Source organism: Nelumbo lutea, chromosome 8, assembly GCF_056320005.1.
Source record: "Nelumbo lutea isolate HS-2025 chromosome 8, American lotus-T2T, whole genome shotgun sequence".
NCBI lineage: Eukaryota > Viridiplantae > Streptophyta > Magnoliopsida > Proteales > Nelumbonaceae > Nelumbo > Nelumbo lutea.
In genome coordinates, this window is record NC_142691.1 from 41,887,290 (window position 1) to 41,908,893 (window position 21,604).

Here is a 21,604-nt window from a genome sequence, read left to right on the forward strand (position 1 = left end):
AGAATTCCTTGTTACCTTGCTCTAGCCTATACCTTTACATTCATCCTTCAGGTAAACCCCTTTGTAGCCATACCTTACAACTTACAACTGTAAAGCCAATTGATTTGAACCCTAATATTGTTGATTTAGATGTTCAAGCTAACGAGTATGGAAATATGAAACCCTTCTTCCTTTTTCCATTCTTTAAGCTCGCATCTTCATGCTACACATGTTTTGCTTTTATTTCTTTTCAAACAGCTCCCTCTACCTCTCACTCTTTGATTTTTATTTATGTTAAATAAAATTCCCAATGTTCAAAATATTAGAAAACAATGTAATATTTTGTGTTTGGGCCGACTTGGTTGAACTTGATTGAAATATCGAAAATATCGAATGACATCTTGTATTTTTCTTTATCACCTAAAAGTTTTTGTATTGGGTCTCAACACCAACGTATGTCAAGAGATATTACGACATGTCCCAACATTTTAAACCATGAGTAGTATCATTGCCAATGGGTTGGGGTCAGGTGCATTAGTCCCAAATTGATTTATCAATCGGTTTCATATGATAGAACTAGAACTGTTGTATTTATTAATTGGGATAATTGGATTTGACCTGATTAAACTTGATTGCACTTGAGATCTTTAAATACATATTATAAAAATAAAAATGTAAAGCTTTTTTTATACAAAAAAATCTCACTCAAACTCATCTTAGAAATTTTAACTCAACCGAAACTTCCAACACCCCACCCTAAACACCAATAGCTAGGGGTGAGAATTCGGTTTATTCGATTAAAAACTGAACTAAAACTAAATTATAGAAAAACCAAGATTTTCAATCCGGTTTCGATTAAAATCAAAATTTAATAATATATAATCTATTATATATATTATAAAGTCCTATTAATTCGATTAACCTAATTTCTAATTGTTAAGATCAAAACTGAAAACCAAATGAATAAAAAATTGAATTAATCAAACTGATTTAACAAAACCAGAAAAACCAAACCGAAAAAACTGAAATTGAAGTTTTTGGTTTGGTTTTAACCGAATAATGCTCACCCCTACCAATAGCCCCCTTGTCCCCTTGTATTGGAATTAATTCCCTCCTATCACTGTTCCCCAATTGTATGGTGAAATTAGAATTTGTTAGGTGGGGGTAAGTGATGTTCTCCTGCCTTCATAAAAATAATTATATTGATAAAACAAATGTTTTAACCAAAATTGTTTTATATAAAATATATAAAATCTATACTTTTGACACAAAGTATAACAAATATTATAAGAAAACCAGGAGGCATTATATATTATTAACAATAATCCGTTCGAATTTGAATTGATTTAGAACAACAAGAACCAATTCTGGCCCAGTTATTAATCAAGAATCGAGAGAAAATGTCAAAACATAATTATTTGGATTGGGCAAACCCGACCCATTGAGCCCTAGAGACGATTATGTATATTCATTACGAATAGGGTGATACAAAACAAACATTTCATGAGCTATTCGAGCTCGATGCATGAAATGTTGGATTTGGCTCGATCTAAACCGAGTTTTAAGTAGAGTTTGAGCCCAATATTTAATCTTATTTGTTAATTGAGTCGAGCTCGAGCTCAATAAACCTTGGCTCATTATAATATTTAACTAATGTTATTATTTTTAAATGAATAATTTTTATAATTCTTAATTTATATATATAAAATAAAAAAGGTCGAGCTCCAACCAAGCCGCCGAATTCAAACTCAAATTTTTAACCCGAATTGAGTCCGAATTCAAACTCGAGCCCGATGTTTTTTTGGTGAATCCTTGGCTCGGCTCGAGCTCACCCCTTCCGTCCGGTTCTCCCTGCGAAGTGCGAAGAAAGAGATATCTCGCCCTCCACTGCCGGTCATTTCTTGAGGGAAATCGAACCTTTTTTCGCATTTCAAATTTAGTTTGCAAGTTTTGATTCTGGGATTTAGAGTTTCACGCTGATCATAATTGTCATTGCGGTTGAATTTAGTGCGGATGTTCTTCGCAGAATCTCTAGCGTTTTCCGTTGGACATTCTGTTCGTTAAGCTTGGACTCCTTGCGCAGTGAGAGGTCAATTTATTTGGGGAAGAATATGGTACGGAACTGAATTTCCAATTTGATTCTTTTCGAATTTTGGGAGGTTTTTGGATCTTGGCCTGTATTGTTGTTTGGATTTCAAATAGCGGAATTTGATTTGATTTGTTTCTTTTTTGTGTCATAGTTTTGATGTTGGGTTAATTTTATTGAATTGGACATTTCTTTTTGATGTGATTCGGATCAGTGAATTGATTTGGGAGGATTAAATTATATTATTGCTATGATAGTCTGGATGATATGAATTTTACATAATTCTGGATCAAGTACTCAGATTTGTCCCCATGAAGTTCTTGGGTCAGTTTGAATCTCCGGTATTGTTTCCTTAATTCCTTAGGTTGCAAATCCAATATCAGGATTTGGTGCCATGTGGATAGAATACCACTGGGTGCAGAGAGAGAGAGAGAGAGAGAGATCTAGGTTGTCAATTCACAAGAAGCTTGACATATATCGATAATGTTCAATATTGAATCAGTAAAGCTTGACCCCATGAAATAGCATTCTATATCTGAATCTTAACATTTACCATCAAGATGTTATAAAATCATTTACATAAAAACCTGTTATTGTTATTTATTGAGGTTCAGAGATCATATGCTCTGGCTGTGCTCAGAAACTAAAGAATGCTATTTCATGTGATCTCTTAACCTTAAGAAAAAACTAGCTATACGTTGTTCCAAATAAATTTATTTGAAACAACTTATACCACCTGTTTCTATTGCTTCCAGTGGTATTTTCAACACTTCAGGGTAATTTCAATAGGAAAAGCATAAGTTATCATTATGGGTCAGTGAGTTATATAGCTGCACAGCACACAAAATTAACATGTCTAGGCCCTCTTGTGGGCTTTAAGATATTGAGAAATTGGTAGGTTCTTTCTTTATTTCCTTGGTTTTTTGGTAACAATGGTCTATGATACTGAGATAATTGTACAAAGATGCATATTGTGTTGGGTACTTGATCTTTTAATGTAATTTTTTTATCTGGATACGTTGTCCATCCATGTTCTTGTCATATCTGGGTAACACAGTTCTCTTTGTTTATTTTTGAAAACAACTTAATTGGGGTTGGCGACATAATTTCAGAAATGATGGCAAGTGATGGTTTGTCTGATATGACTTGGTAACATGGCATTCATTTGAATTGTTTTCTATGCAAGAGTCAAGATGTCTACATGTTGTAATATCTTCATGCCACTTAACATCCTGTTTTTGTGACTCAAGGTATAACTGAATCCTTATTGTCATACTAATGAAAATAAAAGATGTTTCTTTGATGATTTGTTTTGGGTTGCTTAATATAAGTTTGGTATTTTTGCTGGATTTTAGTGGGATCTCCCAACTTGAAGGGTGCTTTTTTCAGATAATCATTTAATATGGCACCCTAGGATCAGGAAGGTGACAAATTTTCAGTTATGCTGTGTTTGATTCCTTTGAAAATAAGTGAGAAGCAGAAAGTTGAGAGAAAGTTCTTAAGGAATTTCATAAAATTCCTGAAGGAAGTGAAGGACTTCCCCACAAATTTCCCTTTCTCACTAGTTTCGTGAGAAACCAAACGCAGATAAGCTTGGGTTTTGTGGAGGAAACTCTTAACTCCTCTATCCTTTTTATGGTTCTTTCTCATTGTGGCATATGATTCACTTATCATGATAAAATGGAAATATAATAATCTGCAATCCAATTAACTATTGTGAACCCAGAGAGGAGGCTAAATCTTCAAAACTGAGAAGATAAACTTATCCCATCTGGAGAAAAGGTTAACTTCAGTAAGAAAAAAGGAGAGAGATATATAGGAGGATGTACACAGTAAAAAAAAAAAACAGGGGTGCCTAAACAAAAATCAGGGCACTAAATGACTGCTACGCAAATCAGATCACAGAACTCCAGCCTTTGGTGGACTATCAAGCAACAGAGTTCAAAATAATCTCTTGGGATCCAATGAAATTGAGAGTGCAATGAGCTTGCAAGGTTTTGGGATTCAGTTAAGTAATGAAAAATCCTCCAGGAATCTCCCTCTTGTGACCCCAACCACTTGATTACATTAGCAGAATCACCAAGCACAAAAAGGGAGGAGGTGCCTATCCTAATAGCAATTCGCAGTACACAGCCATTGCTTTTTCCTTTGTGTTATTAGCAACACCAAGTGGGCCACTAAAAGTGATAAGGTCTCACCATGAGCAGATAGTAATAGACCACCAATTCCCACAGGACCCAGGTTTCCAGAAGAACTGCCATAAAAAAATAGCCATACACCAGACCAGTTAAGATTAAAAGAGAAATCCATAGACCTCGCTATCGGGCTTGACCAGAGGTAGCAATGCAGCTTTCTTTGAATGCCATCTGAGGCAATACCCTTAAAAATCTAATCTTCCAAAGCCCATGAACTGGCATACCATTAAGATATTATCTTTGATCGACATGAAACTACTCACTTTAATTTCAAAGATATGTCAGTTCCTCTATTCCCATATTCCCCACAATACTGCATGAGGGATAAGGTTCCAAACTAATTTACCTCGTTGTCCCAAACCTTTTAGTCTCCATTGACAGATTAAATCAGAAACATGAAGAGGGAAAATCCAGTGAAGAGTTAGGGCACTAGAAAAAAGATCCACATTTTTCTCATCATCTCATAGTGAAGAAGAAGGTGGTTTATCGTCTCCCTTTCTTGGAAACATAAAACACACATGTGGTGAGAAATAAAACCTGACTTGCACACTTCTTTTTTCTGACCTCAGCTGTGTTAATTTTCCCAGATAGGCTTCCCAAATAAAAAAACTAACTTTACTTGGAGAAGCAGTGTTCCAGATCTTCTTCATTGGGAAAGGTTGAGCATGCACATCTGAGCTTAGAACCTGAAAAAAAGAGCTAGTTGAGAACTTGCCTGAAGCCTGAACTATCCAGATTCTATGGTCCAAGTGACGTGGAGAGAGATAAATCTCTGCAAGGGAAGTGAGGAGTCTCAAAAGGTCTTGGGCTTTGGTATCATGTAGGGGTCTACGCCTATGAAGATTCCAAGAAAGGGGGGGGGGCAGAATGAGCAACAAGACTAGAAACATTGGCATATTAAGAGAGAGTCTAGAAAGACGGTAAGGACATGGCTTGGGGACTATTACGTCACCAAAGACCAGTCCAGAACCCAATATGGTGTCCATTGCCTACTGTATATTTACAGTGTGTAATAAAAAGAGAGCGTATGGTTTAAGTACCTTTCCTAGGGAATTGGGAGTGCACTCTGTTGGTGTGGAGTCTACAATCCCAACCGTTGGCATGCTGTCCATACCTGCTTTTCATGACTCTAGCCCATAGGCTGCCTTGTTCAAGAGGATACCACCAGAGCTATTTCCCAAGTAGAGCAATGTTCATCTGACTGATTCTTCCAATTCCTAAACCACCTACATTCTTAGGTTGGCAGACCATATCCCATTTGACCATGTTCCCCATGACCATTTGTACCCTCCCAAAGAAATTCCCTCTGAAGCCTTTCAATTCTGTCTCTAATTCGGGTTGAAATTTTGAAGGCTGAAAGAAAGTATGTTGGGAGATCTGCTAAGGCTGCTTTGATTAAAACAATTCTTCCACCCTTAGAAAGATAATCTTTCTTTCAACTTGCTAAGGCTTGAATGTAATTAATCCAATTTATTTGATTTCTGACTTACTTCGCTTGGCTGGCCTTGTTTATATGATTACCTTTATGTATTTGTAATTTTCAAGTTGGAATCTCGTTCAATGTTACCTTTGGTGACTATTTTAATGGTGGTTAACACACTGTACTGCTTTATTGTCATTGGTCAAAATGAAAATTGTATGCTTCAACCATACTTAGTGCAATAGGGATTCTCGATTTTCCACCATGAAAATTGAATGTATCAGTGATGTTAGGCATTGAAGAAAGAGCCAATCCTTTGGAAACGTCAACCTTGTAGGCACCAAGCTGTATAAGTTGGTAGTTTACATTGACCGTATTTTTCATTCCCTCTGATCCTGCAGGCTGGAGTCTGGATTAACCAAATTACTAGTAAAGGCATGAATGCCTTTTCTAGAAAATGCATGTAATGGTAAGAAAACCAAGTCCTTGGAAGGGTTTAGTGCTTAATTATAAAGGACCTCAAACAAGGGATTTTCGGAGTATCAAATAATTATGTTATTATAGATCAACTAAATTCTTAAAATTCCTACTCTAGTTACATTGTATTCAGTTAGACAGCTGATGCTAAACTTGATTTTTTTTTTTCAGTTTTGACAATTGTTTATGGATTATACACACCAGAGAATTGATGATCAGTTTCCTTGCACTTTGAAAATGTTCTAAAAATGATTCAAGTTCTATATTGACCTGACAGTCTAATTATTTATATTACCAACAATGGGAGTTCATTAAAGATCAGAAAGATAAAAATTACAAGACTAGAAAAGAGGATGTTTAGTCAGGAAAATCCACAAAGAGTTGCCTAATTGTGGACATTCTATTTCCTTCCCTCTCAGTGAAGGCATTTTGCATTTTTTGGAGAATAGAGTTATGCCTGGAAGTGTTATGGATCACACCTTAGGTGGCACTTGTCTGCATGGATCTTTGAATTTTGGGGACATGATCATATGGAGGATAACATCTTCCTCACTATGCTTGTGAAATTCCATATATTTGAACAAAATTCTGGACTTCTTGTGTTTAGACAGGCTTACTCACTGTTTCTCCACTTACCATTTATGCCTAGACTCTAAAGCTCAATCATATTTATCAATAGCTGGGGTGATGATTCATGAAACTTTGTTGGGGCATCATTTCTTTACTTTGTCATAGAGTAAGTGGAGAAACTAGACTCAGTCTATTGTAGCTGGAATTCATGGTTTTATGCAGATCTAGACTCAAGATTACTGGGCGTCAGGGCTTTATGCTTAATCAACCCATGCTGGTCTGGGGTTTTATAACTATTATATTAATTAAAATAAACTTCTATAGCCTAAGAAATATAATTTCAGATTTATTACATTGAACTCAGAAAGATCTATTTGTCTACAAACCCTATTTCTGCAAGAAGATCTCGTTGATTGGGGTTTGGGGATAGAATCCAAGGTTATGTCTTAGATTGGTGGTTTGAAAATTTGAAGCTAGGCCTTCTATTATTGGTTATGTGGAGCCTTGTTAAGAAAAATAGAAGAAAAGTGGTAATTCTTCATGAGAAGACACAAATAGCCCTCAAGCACATGGCATCACATAAAAAGCAATCTGAAAAAGAGAAGAAAAAATAATTTGGGAGAATAGGTGCCCCAGTACAACTTGGAACCCCTTATTTCAAGAGAGTCAACCAAAGAACTGGTATCTTTGCACCCATATGAAGATATTCACGTGGATGCAAAAAGATCTAGACTATTTGATGCGAGGTTGAAGAGACCAAGGCTCTTCACCATTGTTTCTCATCCATTTGATAACAGCACAACAGTCACCCTCTTATCTCTATAGATCCTGAAAGAAAGACAAAATGATCTTCCCCTCTTGATCAAGGATTCCTCCCCCCTGTGCCCCGCCAAATATCCTATATTCCCACTGGATCAGCCATTAATTGCCAATAAGTTGATAGGCCCAGTGGTTTAAAAGGATCTTCCCATCTTGATCAAGGATTCCTCCCCCTAGCAACATTCGATTTCCCTCTCTCTCTCTCTCTCTCCCCTTGTCTTCTTTCCACCACCGCTGCAACTCTCAGCAATGGCATTTCCTTCTCCCTCCCTCCCTCCCTCTCTCTCTCTCTCTCTCTCTCTCTCCCCCCCTATCTTCTCGCCACCACCGCTGCAACTCTTTGCATTGGCATTCGATTTCCCTCACCCTCACCCTCTCTCCCTCTCTTCCCCTGTCTTCCCGTCACTGTCGCTGCAACTCTCAGCAGTGGCGTTTGGGTTCCCTCTCCCTCTCCCTTTCCCTCTCCCTCTCTCTCCCCCTGTATTCCCACCACTGCCACTGCAACTATTAGCAGTGGCATTAGAATTTAATTCTTAATAATTTATTATTCTTTTAATTCTTAATAATTTATTTTTAATTTATAAATTTATATGCATTTCCAATTTTATTCTTATTTTAATAAATTATTTTTTATAATTTTTATTTGTATTAATTATTAATTATTTTATTTTTTAATTATTAAATAGTTTAACAGGTTTAATTTAATAATTTGATAATTATTAAATATTTTTTTCATTGCTTCATGGACTTTATTACTATTTTCGTTATTATTTAACTTTTAATAATTTGTTTTTAATTTATAAATTTATATTTATTTTCAAAATTATTCTTATTTTAATAAATTTTTATTTTTTTATAATTTATAGTAATTTGTTCATATTTTTCAATATTATTTTGAATTTAATAAATTATATTTTATGAAATAGTACAATTTGAACTCAAAATTACCAAATAAAATGTTCTAGGGGTAAAATAGTAAAATTAAGGAATTTCAGATGCTGAAGGTTTGATCGAACACAAACAACCTTCTCTGTTCAGAGCATCCAAAATGTCGAAAAGCATCTCTCTTTTCAGATTTTAGATGCCGTTAATATCTTTTTAACTTTTCAGATTTATCAAATGCCACCTAAGTACTTAAGTACTGAATGTTTGCTGTAAAAGATGAAGAGGTTTTTAGAGTAGAGGTGTTTCCTGTATTCCCTTAGCGACGAAATCAATAGGATTTCTTCTATTTGGAGTTGAGTTTTATTGATGGGGCCCATCAACACTCAACAATTTCAAGGGTATGTTGCCTTCCAATGCGCATTTGTTGTTGTTGTTGTTATTATTCTTATTATTATTACTAAACTATGATTTTAGTTGTGTATGGGGTGGGAGGGGGTAGATGCCCTCAGTTGCCTCTGTGGTGAAACAGATACCTGATAGCAATAAAAGAAGCATATTGGGATAACACAGATAACTTTCTGCTATATATCCAAATAGAAGAGGAATTTACTGTATTGAAGACAAAAGGATGCCAACTCACTCAAAAGGAAATGAAGGATGTTGAAGTCTTTCATGTTTCAGAGTCAGTGTTATGTAAAGATTGCAGTCAAAGAGGTTGAGTGGTCTATTAGAATGCTAGATTCTGTAAGTTCACAAATGTGGCATGCAGATTGCTTGTCCTTCCATAAATAAGAGCAAGAGAGCAAGGATGTTAAAGATGCTTAGAAGTTTGATACCCTAATGAATTTCTGATTCTTCACTGCCATCAAAACTGTATTACATTTTTATTATTGATTAACCATGACTTGTGGAATTCATGCTCATATGCTATTTTGTTTATTGTGTTCTTAGTTGCATAACTGGTAACTGTTGCTTACCTGAACTAAAACTTAGAAGGTTTATCATGGCAGGTATACCATTCGAGTTTTGTTGATGAGGAAGGTATTACAAAGGCTTGTGGATGCCCTCTACTTCCTCTAAAAAGCCATATAAAGGGTCCTGCTCCAGTTTCAGATCAAGGTTATTTTATGCTCTTAGGTTTTGTTCAACTATAGTCTCATTATATTTCTTGGACTTTCATTGATCACCTAAGATTACCTTTGTTACTTCATTTATTTTTTGCAGACACAACCGATATTGTTGATGAAGCTATTACATTCTTTCGTGCCAATGTATTCTTCAGAAACTTTGATATCCAGAGTGCAGCTGACAAGCTTCTCATCTATCTCACATTTTACATCAATGTAGCATTGAAGAGGATAGAAGGCTGCAGAACTTTGGCTGAAGGAACAAAAGCTGTCATCAACTTGGGTCTTGAGAAGGTCCCTGTTCCTGGAGAGCCGGGTTTTCCCTTTGGGGGCCTGTTTGCACCTCCTGAGTCTCCGCAAGAAGCAGGTAAGTATCCGTTTATGTCTCTAGTTATCTTCAGTGTTTTATAAATCACTTTTAGGGTGTAAAGTGGTTGTTTGTGCTGTCATAGTTTAAGCGCATCCCCATTATGATACAAGAAAACCTCATCAACATTTACCTTTTTATTCCAATGATTTATTAGATAAACCATAAAGTTTAGCTTTGTCAAAATATGAGAATCTACATTCCTCTTTTCATGTTAAAAAAGTTCTATAAAAGTTCTCCATCCAGTGTTGGAGTGTTCGTCAGATAATTTGGAGTCTGACATAATATTTGGGTCAGGTCAGGCAGATAGGTCTGATCAGGGGCTATTTTCATTGTATTACCATAAGCAGGATTTGTATGTTAGTGTGTCATTTTAGGTTGTAGGATTGTGAGTCTATTGGGGTAATTGGGTCATGTCTCTTGTTTCTTTTTGTGGATTCTGTGTGGTTATGGTATTATATTTAAGTTCTAAGGTTCTGGGTTGGGTGATAGACAGGGGGTAAGGCTGAAGGATTATCTTTATATGTGTTTGTATTTTCTGTTCTTTGTGACTGTGGTAGTGGAAAATAGTTTTCTTGCATGGATGTATGTTACCTAATACTGGATCTCCAGAAGAAAAGAATAGTGATGCCTGGAAGAATCTATATCAAGCTGGAAACTGGCTGCAAGGCTGTCTGCTTGCTTAGTTTTGAAACTGCTTAATGTAACTTGCAAAGGGTCTGGAAAGAACTCGAGTGCCAGAAAGTTTAAGAAAAATAAAGGGAAACTGATCTAGATTGTGCTATTCAAGGATAGCAAAAATTTAATAACAAAAACAACAAATAGATAAAATTTGCTTTGTCAATACTAAAAGCTGACAGGATAAGAACTCTGTTATGAGAGAAGGAGCATGCCTGGTGGAGATTATTGGGCTGTCATAATAGTATGACAACTCAATTACAACTTTGAAGCAGAAGGCATACTCTCTTTCTATATTACTAACATCATTAGCATCACAGCCTCATTAAAATAGCTGGTATGGAGTTATTCTCAAGAAGTTTCAGAAGCAGAATCCATCTCTGATGGGAAGGATTAGAGGTTGCATTGTCGATTCAGCTCCAGTTGCAGCTCCCAATTCACAGGTTTGGGTGTCAGGTTTCTCTGCTGTATTTATGAAAAAACAGAGTATGACAACAAAAGGATTGATTTGCTTAAAAGAATTTGGCAAAGTCTTGATTGGGGGAAATGGAGATGTTCATGCAGGCAGGTCTATGGAGAATTTTGAAGGTAGAAGCAAAGGAGTTATTCTTTGAAGAAATGGGAATCAGGGGAAAGCCAAGCCTGAATGTAAGGGAAGCAAGAAGGGTATGATTCCGCTGGAAGGGCTAGAAGTAGTTGAATGGTTTAGGGACTTCATAACTGAAGCATGTTCTGAAGGCAAGCAAACAAATGGGCAGGAGTCTGGTACTGAAGAAGGCAAAAGATATGTGGTTGAATGTAAGAGGAATATCAAAGGATTTTACATAGCCCTGTTTGAACACTTTGGTAGGGGAAGAAATCAGCTTAGTATGTTTCCCAGAAGGAAGACAGAGCCATGGCTGGGGGGAAATTAACAGATTACTTAATGAGTTTTTGTGTCAAAGGGTATCAACTGAAAAGGAAATCTTCACAAGGGAGGAGAAGGTGGACCAAAGTATTAGTAGGGAGGAAGCCATGGAACAGGAGCCTGTGTTCATGGTGAAAACAAATGGCCAGTGCAGAATGGTGGGTGCTTCAAAGAGAGAAGAGTGGGGGAGAAAATTTGTAATCCAAGCATAGGATTAGGTTAGTGATTGGAGGAGGGTTTCCGGCTTAATGGACTTAAGATTGAAACTAAAAGGAGTGTTCATAGTAATCCCCTTCGATGAATGTAAAGCTCTTTTAGACCTGGTAGAAAACGGAGTTGATGTTTTGGCTATTAACATTCAGTCTGATGTTGGGTCCTTTACAGTTGCCAAATGGAGTCCAACGTCTAACTCCAAGGAGTTCATCAAAGATGGTGTGCTGGTGTGTGTTATAGGCTTGTCATTCCATCTGTGGAAATGAAAGGGTACTTTAGAAGTAAAAGATTTCAGACCTATCAGCTTGATTGGGAGCATGTACAAAATTTTAGCAAAGGTTCTAGCTGAAAGACTAAAGAAAGTTTTAGGTGAAATCATTTTCCCAAATCAATTTGCATTTGTCAAAGGGTGACAAATTGTTGACAGCATCATAATAGCAAACAAATGTATAGAAGAGAGGAAGCTGAATGGAAAACTAGGTGTAATTGTGAAACTTGACTTGGAAAAAGCATACGACAAAGTAGACTGGGAGTGTCTCATGGAAACTATGAGGTTAATGGAGTTTGGAAGAAAGTGGATTCAGTGGGTTGAGGGGTGTATAAGACAAGGCTGCCCTCTCTCCCCATTGCTTTTTACTCTTGTCACAGAAATTTTTAGCCAATTGATGAATAAGTCTATTTCTCTGGGTCTGTTGAGAGGTTTTGAAGTCAGACGGGAAGCCACTCAGATTTCACATCTCCAGTTCGCCTACAACACTATCTTTTTCCTAGAGGCTGATGAAGAAATTGTTTCAAATCTGAAAAGGGTCATCACCTGCTTTGAATGGATCTCTGGACTGCAAGTCAACTTCTCTAAGAGCAGTATCGTTTGCCTAAATCTAGTTGGTGCACATTCCCTGAATACTTTCAGAGATCTTGGGATGCAAAGCGGAGAATCTCCCCTTCTCCTATCTGGGGATGCCTCTTGGAGGGAATCCAAGAAATCAAAGTTTTTGGGAACCAATACTAGAAAAATGTGAGAAGAAGCTAGCCTCATGGAAAAGGAACTACCTGTCCAAAGGGGGGGGGACTCATTTTCATTAGAGCCTCTTTGGCAAACCTTCCCACCTACTACCTTTCTATTTTCTTCTTGCCAAACAAGATAGCTATTCAGTTAGAAAAGCTTCAGAGAAATTTTATTTGGGAAGGAGGTGGGGAAAGGGGCTCTCACCTTGTGAGGTGGTCTCAGGTCTGCAAACCAAAGGAAGGTGGTGGATTGGGAGTATGCAACTTGAAAGAAATAAACACAACTCTTCTCAGTAAATGGTTGTGGAAATTCCCCCTAGAACCAAGTGCTCTATAGACTGCTGTAATCACTCGCAAATACAGGAAGAACGCCAACGGTTGGGATAGCAAGCTTCACTTGAATTGGGTCAAATACACCCACCCTTGGAAAGGTATAACCTCGACTTACACTTTTTTCATCTCTTTTATCAGATATAAGGTGGGAAAAGGGTGATAGAATTAAGTTCTGGACTGATCTTTGGTGGGGTAACTCAACCTTGGCCAACTCCTTCCCTCACCTTTTCAGCCTTATCTCAAACCAAGAAGCTTCCATATCCCAGGTTTTACCCCCTTCCCCCCTTATTTTAATTGGAACCTAACTCTTAGGAGACCACTAAGGGACCTGGAACTTAGTGAAATCACTAACTTCTTGCACACTCTCAGAGAGGTATACCTCTCCTGACCTTCATATGTGGACCCTTCACCCATCTGGTAAGTTTTCAACCAAATCTTGCTTCAAGGCTTTAGTTAGGGATGAACAAACCACTGATCAGTACCCGTACAAGAGAATTTGGTATGCCCATATCCCTTCCAGGGTCTGTTTTTTTTTTTTTTTTCGTGTGGGAGGCCAGCTTAAAGAAAATCAACACTTATGATCTCCTTTAGAAAAAGAACCATGGAAGGTCTTATTTCCCCTCATGTCTGTTGCTTCTGCCTTAAGGCTGGGGAATCTGCTAACCACATCCCACTTCACTGTGAGGAAACTAGAACATTTTGGAACTTTTTCCTAACATTATTTGAATACAGTTGTGTTTTCCCAGAACATGTGGTCGTATGCTTGGGACAATGGTCAGGAAGAGGTTTAAGCAAAAGGGGGGGGGGGAACTCTGGCAATCTGCTGCACATGCTATATTTTGGAGCATTTGGGAAGTGAGAAACAACTGGGTGTTTAACAACAGAACAAAAATCTGTGAGGAGCTTATTTCTCTAATCTGTTACAGATGCTTCCTGTGGACTTCCAGCTCAAATTATTTCAGAGGTGTCACATTTTCCGACCTCCAAAGAAATGCCATAAATTTTCTTCACTCTAATCACATACACCTCAACACTTACCGCAGTTTTAGATTTGCCAAGGAAGGGGAGACAACTTTGCACTTTGATGGGAGTGCTTTCGGAAACCCAGGTGCAACGGGTATTGGAGGTGTAATTCGAAGAAGAGATGGTACTATCAGTTGGGCTTTTATTGGGCCGGTTGGGATAGCTTCCTCAACAAAGGTTTAAGCATCAGGATTGCAAGAGACCTGGGTTTATTAAATCTTACCATTAAAGGAGATTCAGCCAACACCTTTAATTGGTTCACTAATCCTGATAGTGGGCCTTGGGCCTTAGCTCACTACTTGGCTGAAGAGAGAGACATCCTCTCCTCCTTGAATGCTCACATGGGCTGGGTTCCAAGGGAGCTAAACTCTGAAGCTGACAGTCTAGCTAAATCTGGCGCTTACAGGGATTACTTATTCAGTGATAGTTTTCTGCCTATGTAACTCTTTGAGTGTCTGATTTCTGTGTACATCTCCTCATGTACCTTTCTTATTTTGAATAAAGTTAATCTTTTCTCAAAAAAAAAAAATTGTGGAAACAAAAGTGGCAGAGTTTATAACTAGCAAACAATGGAGAAAGGGAAGTTTCCGCAGGCAGCAGTTTGGAGATCTCTAAAGGTTGAAGCAAAGCAGTTCCTCTTTGAAAGCTTCAGGGTGAAGGGGAAGAAAGCTTTAAAAATCAGAGAAATAAATATGGCCATGGTTTTCCTGGTAGGGAAGAAGCACTTGGTTGGTTCCAGACTTTCATGGAGGATGCTATTCAGATGAGTTGGAAGATAGATTGCAAAGATTCAACTGAGGTTAATTAATGGCAGGAGGTATGTAGCAGAAAGAAGAAAAAGAAGGTATATGGTGCTTATGTAATTCTTTGGGGAAGGAAAAAAGCGAATGGTTTGATTCCCGAAGGAAAGCTTGGGACTGGTTGGAAAGAGGTTTCAAGTGCTCTGAAGGAGTTTTTTACCTGGGAGGAAGTTGGGGAAGGTAGGAGAATGGAGATTGAAGAAAAGACACAGGTTGTTAGTGGAGATTCTGTAGCGGGGAAGCAGATGGAACAGTCCAAATAAGTAGCAGGAATGCAGGTCATAGGTCAAGCATCAAAGGACTGTAGAATAGTCTTCAATTTATCCAAGAATGGATGGGAGAAAGTTTGTTTTTTACAGCCTCACCGAAAGATTGGAAGAGAATTGCTGAAGAGTTATTACAGATGCTAAAGTTGACCTGTACCATCATTTTAAACTCTTTTGACAAGTGTAAGGCCTTTCTTGAGTTAGTAGGAGAAGAGGTTGAACTCCATGCTGTGTGCTATCAATTGGATTCAGTTGACCTGTATGCGAGAGACAGAGTAATTGTTCAGATCTTAGGTCTGCCTTTTCATCTTTGGACTTTAGAAGTTTTTGATTCTATAGCTTCTCTGTGCAAGGCGAGACTGGATGGTTTTTTTTCAAAGATCTCCATTTAGCTGCAGTTTATCTAAGTATTGTGAACCCTGAAGATATCCCCCATTTAGTAAAGGTGCTGGTTGATGGAGTATTCTACTCAGCTTGGCTTGTGAGGCCATTGAAGCTGCCTTGTGGAGAGAGGGGAGAAGGTAGAAGAAGACTGGTTATGTGGAAGTATGGGATTGGTTCATTCAAATTTGGGTGAGCCTTTCACTAATGTGATAAGTTGTGGGAGAAGGAATTAAAGGGGAAGACATCAGCAACTAGATGGGAGGAATGAATAAGAGAAAAGGAAAAGGAAGCATGCCAAAGGTCCTATGTTCAGGTGCTGATAGATGCTGGCTGTAGGTGATAGCTATAAATATAACCCTAGCAAGTGCACTAATTATCAAGTAGTATAAAAATATCGTTCCCACGAGGATTTAACAAAATAAGTATTAGAACTACAGCCTTCCCTAATTATTTGGACAATCGAATTTCAGATTTGAGAATAAGAACTAATGAAAAAAACAGAAACAGGAAAACAAGAGCAGAAGTAACAATGCTGAAGTATGTAACGATTGGTTGAATTCGCTAGGGCTTTCGGTCCACCTAACCATTCCAATGAATATTAATAGATGAGTTTATCCAAGATAATTTGTCATTCCCATAAGCTGAAGTCTTTCCAATTTTATTTAATATTCTCTCTCGATATATACTAAAACTACTTCTATTAGGTAACCCCTCGATCTCTCGACTGGAGTTCTCAAGAGAGAAGCGCATTAAGTCCAAGGAAAAACTATTATATTGAGATGAATCATGTGTATATACCCCTATATACCATTAAATTCACACCATGAATTATGTGGTCAGCTATGTGAATTCCTCTCTCGATTCATTCACATACGCCTGATCAATTAAGAGATGGTCACTCCTAATAGCATTAAGCAAGATAATTCATAGACTGTATGGAAATCACGATCTTGAATAAATCAGAATAAAAATATATTCATTGATATGATTAGGCTTTCCACAACCCTAACTACAGATAAATTAGTTCATACTAGTAGAAATAAAACAAACAAATGGAAAGAAAGAACTCATGGTTTTGCCCTTGGAGTTGAGATCTCCTCTTCTCCTTGCCGCCACCTCCTTCTTGTAGACTTCTTGCTTGATAGATGGATTGCTCCTCTGCTTCTTGATGCCTCTCTAGTCCGTCCCCTACCCCTTTATATAGCTTAAGGGGAGGGGGTGGTCTCCTACTCTTTCTTGAAGTTAATCTCTCAAAAATAGAAAGTCCTAGTCTAATCCTACTCTTTATCTCTGTCTCTCTTTATCTTTATGGGATTACATCATGAATTTAGATCTGATAAGACTCCTCAGTTTCTTGTTCTTGGATTCGTATTAGACCTCTTCTGCGAATTGGGCTACTGCCAGGCTTTTCTGCAAGTTGGGCTTAAGCTGTGGATTGGGCCTTCCTGCGAATTTTCCCCGACTTCGGGCCCGGATTTGACTTCGATGCAGGCCGAATCTGCGGAAGTCCAAAACATGAAAGTTGTGGCTTTTTCTCTTATCTATCCAGTGGGTCTTGAATCAGCCCAATCGGAGTTCGGATACGCGGGTTAGGCCCAGATTACTGAACGATGCCTAAACTGTGAAAAATCATCCGATTTGCCTTTCTTTGCTCCTAATGCCTTCTTTCATGCCCTGAACCGAAATACAAGAAATATGAGTCCAATTAAGTACTAATTAAGTATGCAAGACAGAATATTTGGGGATAAAAATGTGATAAATTCTACTCTCATCAGTAGGCAGACGTTAGGTCAGCAATTTTCACCAAAGAAGCAACTGAATAGTCAACTAGGAGTAACTGGGGTAAAACAAAGATTAAATATTCAAGGAGGTCAGTTGGTCAGGGGGGAGGGCCATGTGGGCACGATTAGAAAAGGTGCCTGTTTATCTTCTCAAAATAAAGTAAATGGACCTTTATTAAAACCAAGTGGAGTGTAGATCGAATGGGCCCAAAGTACAGGAACTTGGAGCCCAAGAGGTGGAACGCAGGCTGGGCCGAGATAGTATTAAAAGTTCATGGTCCAAAATGTTAAAAGGTCTTAAAGAAGAACAAATGGGCCAGGCCCATGTATTTTTACGAAGACAGGGTCAGGTGACGATTTAAGTGGTCACATGGGACCTCTGGTGAGGCCAATGATGGACTTTAGTTCTGGTCCATCATTGTCCCCAAAGCAAAAAACAAAACACACACACACACAGAGCCAAAGGATTTGGGGCGGGGAAGCTTGTTGCAGTGGAGACCTTTAGTAGCAGAGTATGTTGCACTAGAAAGATCCAATCCCATAAATCGGAAAATGTCTTTGGAATGAGGTGAAGCAGAAGGTTCATTGGAGCTTGAGAGGAAGGTTCTGATTTGGATAAGACAGATATTTCGAGTATTGGGAGTGTTTGTCAGGAAAGAACTTCTGGTTTTTCCAGGGGGATGAAAGCTTCAGCATTGAGCAACTGTTTCTGGAGGAAGATAAAGAAGAAAGACCAAAAAGAAGGGGGAAAAGGAGGAATGTCAAAGAAAGAGGAAGTTGACATAGGTTGAGAGATTAAATGTAGATGTGGCTGCAGATTTAGAGTTAAGTGCAAGGGGGAGAGAAGGAAAGACACAAAGTGAGGGAATGATTGCTTGGGGGTGGAATCTTTGAAGTGTTTCTGTGAAGATAATTAGCAGGAACGTTAGAGGCTTGGGTAGTGCTAGGAAAAGGCGGGTAATAAAAGACCTGATTTGGAAACAAAATCTGGACATAATCATGCTATATGAAACAAAAGTGGTAGATTGGGATAGGAGATGGGTGAGAAGTGTATGGAGCTCTAGAGGGATAAGTTGGTCTTTTATACCCACATCGAGGGCTTTAGGGGGTATAGCGACAATGTCGACAAGGAGGTAGTGGAGCCACTGGAGGAACTAACAAGTTGGTTCTTGGTTTCGTTAAAACTCAAGAGTTTGGGAGAAGAGTTTACTTGGGTATTGACAAATGTCTATGGTCCTAATTAAATATGGAGAGAGAGGTGAAATGTGGGAAGAGCTCTCTGATATGAGGGGTTTGTGGGATGGTCCGTGGCGCCTAGGTGGTGATTTTAATGTGATCAGATTTACATATGAGAAATAATCCCACTCAAGCGGTCACAACTAGCTTCAATGAGTTCATTAATGAGTGTGATCTATTCGAAATTCCCCTCCAGTAAACTATTTTCACTTGGTTCAATCTACAATCTCCCCCAAGGTGCTCTAAGCTGGATAGTTTCATCTTCAATTCTGTATGGGAAGAACATTGGATAGGGTTGTCAGCTAGAGCTTTGCCAAGAGTCACTTCAGGTCACTGCTTGGTTGGCACTGGATCTAAGAATTTTTGAGTGGTCCTAAACCTTTTAGATTTGAAAATATGTGGCTAACACATATTAAATTTATTCATAAGGTTAAAGTGTGGTGGAATGAAGTGGTGGCAGCTCATTGCAAGGGTGGTAAGTTCCATAAGAAAATCCGAACGCTAAAAGGAAAAATTAAAGAGCGGAATAGGGAGCATTTTGGGAGAGTGGAGGAGAGGGAATTAAGTGTTATATAAGTTATTACTTGTAGATTAATTTTCTAGTAGCCTGTATAATAACACTCAATTTACCAGAATACCATAAAATTAAGGGTTCTAGATGTGCTGGCACTTGGATGTTGTGTTTGAGGATTCAAGCTTGGCCTAGTGGTTTTTGATCCTGCAAATTGTATTTGCTTCATGATAGGCCAGCCTTTTCCTTCCTCTCTCCCATTTGAAAGTCGACAGTATAATTGTTGGAGTATCGTTGTTTGATTGTGATGCTACCAAAGATAGCAGCAATGTTAAAGTTGGAACTTCTGAAGTGATGAGGTTGAAGGTCCCACCTGTAAGCATAGAAAAGACATCAGATGCCCTAGGGTGTGGTCCCAAGGGTGAGGACTCCAACAGTTAAGTTAGCCAAGGATTCAAGGAAGCCGAGGTGGTAAGAGTGCAAGAGCAGTTAAGTGTGTTAGGAAGCATAAGAGAGTTATCCGAGGCCTTGAGTCTGTACTTATAGTCAAAGTCCCCCTTACATTGGCATGGTGAGTTCTTGGTAATGGCTCCACACATTGGGCGCCATTAAGATTGGGGTCATTAAGGTGATGACCACGTGGCCGAGCATTACCCTGTCATGAATTCATCAAGAGGGGCTCGGCCGAGGTCGTAACGCCTGTTATTAAGGCTCCTCATTAAGTTGATGAGGAAATGCCAAGGGTGCCCTCCGGGGTTTACATGATGACGATGTTGCCCCCGTGGGCATGCCACATGTCCTTATATGATTGCGGTGATGAATCTGACTACATCAAGTTGGTCATTGTGGTGGCTGGGTGCTTTAATTGAAAAGGGGAGTGTCTTCCTTATTTTGGGGGGATGGTTTATTATTTATGTTAAAGGTTTGGCTTGAATGCTCCAAGTAGGGTGGGGTGGTAGTTGTCTGTTGACTGTTGTCATTGTGGTGATTTTTTGTCAGCACTTGTTCTCTTTTATTTTTATGGAAATTTTTTCTCTACTATCAGAATAAAAAGTCAAATGTTTTTGTAAGGTAGCTGGCCCTTTCACTATTTGCTAAATTGGAAACCACCAACCCTGAGTTTTTCTGGATGATTCCAGTACTGTAGGGCTAGGACCTCTAATCTGTTGGCTTTTGGCTGCTAAAGTGATTAATAAAACTCTTGGTTACGCTTGTCAGAAAGGTTGAGTTTTTTACATGCTATGGGATTTGGAAGCTACTTGACCAATTTAATGTGGTTTGACTACGTATTGTTGAATGTTCTCTATGTGTGCACTTTCTTGGCTGTTTTAATAGCTCAGTTTGCCCCATTCCTGATGAATACTTTTTTGTATGGCTTAGCTTAATGCTTCTGTCTATTACTACTTTTTTCTTACATGCTTTAATCTCATATTTCCTTGGCAAAGGCACTCCCCCCATTTACTTGTTTCTTTATTTATTCAGTAATACAAATTTTGGCTATTTGAGCTATGGTGTGAATTGTGGCTAATATCAGATATGATTAACGGTGACAAATCCTTTCTAATTTTGGTCTGTCAATGATTGGATTAAGTGCGGGAAATATTTGACAGGAACATTTATTTGGTGTTGTATCATGTGATTGCAGATCTGTTCAGGAATTATCTGAAGCAGATAAGGGAAGAAACCAGTGGAAGACTACTGAGTGTTGCATACAGACCTAATGGAACTCCAAATAAATGGTGGTTAGCATTTGCAAAGAGAAAATTTATGAATGTTGTTACTCTGTAACATAAATTTCTGCATGCCCCCTTTTTGGGGTCCCACAAAAGCTCCATTAAACATGTGGTTACGTTTATGGCCAATTTTTGTAATTTCACGTAGAAAATTAAATCAACAATTGAAATTTATAGTGAGGAAATTTGAAAGGATATTGTACTTTGGACCATTTTTATGAGTTAATAAAATCCTCTTTGTCCATAGTAAAAAATCTCTTATTCAACTCAACTCGTAAGCATTGTTCCAACTATATGGGGTATTGACAGGTATATTTAATCGTCTTTTCTAATTAATTTCTGCATATATTTAATCACCTCTCTAATTTGACAAATCAACGCCCTTATTTAATGCTGAGGTAAATGTTCTGAAAGATGGGCTCCAACTATGTCTTGCACTTAATTGGTAATGACATAATGGTGGAACGTGATAATTAATCAAACCTTGGTGCATCTCCAGAATCACGATGGCATTCCCCTTTTGAATATCTATCATCAGTTTCATGATGCGATTCAACTCAGGTCCTGGTTGAGGGTTTCCTTTCATCACATTATCAGTCAGCTCTTGCTAACTGGGGCATTGACTCAGGTACGTGTTATACTCATTTAGCCTTTTTCTTCTCAATCACATAAAAGTGCTTTTAGTAATGAGAGTCTGCATTTCCTGTTCTCAGGTTTTGTTGGTTTCTTTTTCTTGTATTTGGGAGGGTTGAGTGGATAAGGGTGAGATCTTTGTATTTGGTTAGGGGAAGGCAGTTCTGTCCTCCCCT

At 38.2% G+C, this 21,604-nt stretch overlaps 1 protein-coding gene across 1 annotated transcript; it reads left to right on the plus strand.

The window, feature by feature from the left end:
- The first annotated feature begins 1,576 nt into the window (after positions 1–1,576).
- ARPC3 (actin-related protein C3) lies at positions 1,577–21,049 on the plus strand. Its single transcript, XM_088959957.1, has 4 exons — positions 1,577–2,093; positions 9,442–9,550; positions 9,656–9,925; positions 20,708–21,049. The coding sequence occupies exons 1-4, from the start codon at positions 2,091–2,093 to the stop codon at positions 20,848–20,850; spliced, it is 525 nt and encodes a 174-aa protein (XP_088816083.1). The 5' UTR covers positions 1,577–2,090; the 3' UTR covers positions 20,851–21,049.
- The last annotated feature ends 555 nt before the right edge of the window (positions 21,050–21,604 follow it).

Coding starts and splice junctions, on each gene's coding strand:
- ARPC3 (XM_088959957.1), top strand. Junction 9,551..9,655: donor TGCTCCAGTTTCAGATCAAG/GTTATTTTATGC, acceptor TATTTTTTGCAG/ACACAACCGATATTGTTGAT. Junction 9,926..20,707: donor TGAGTCTCCGCAAGAAGCAG/GTAAGTATCCGT, acceptor ATGTGATTGCAG/ATCTGTTCAGGAATTATCTG.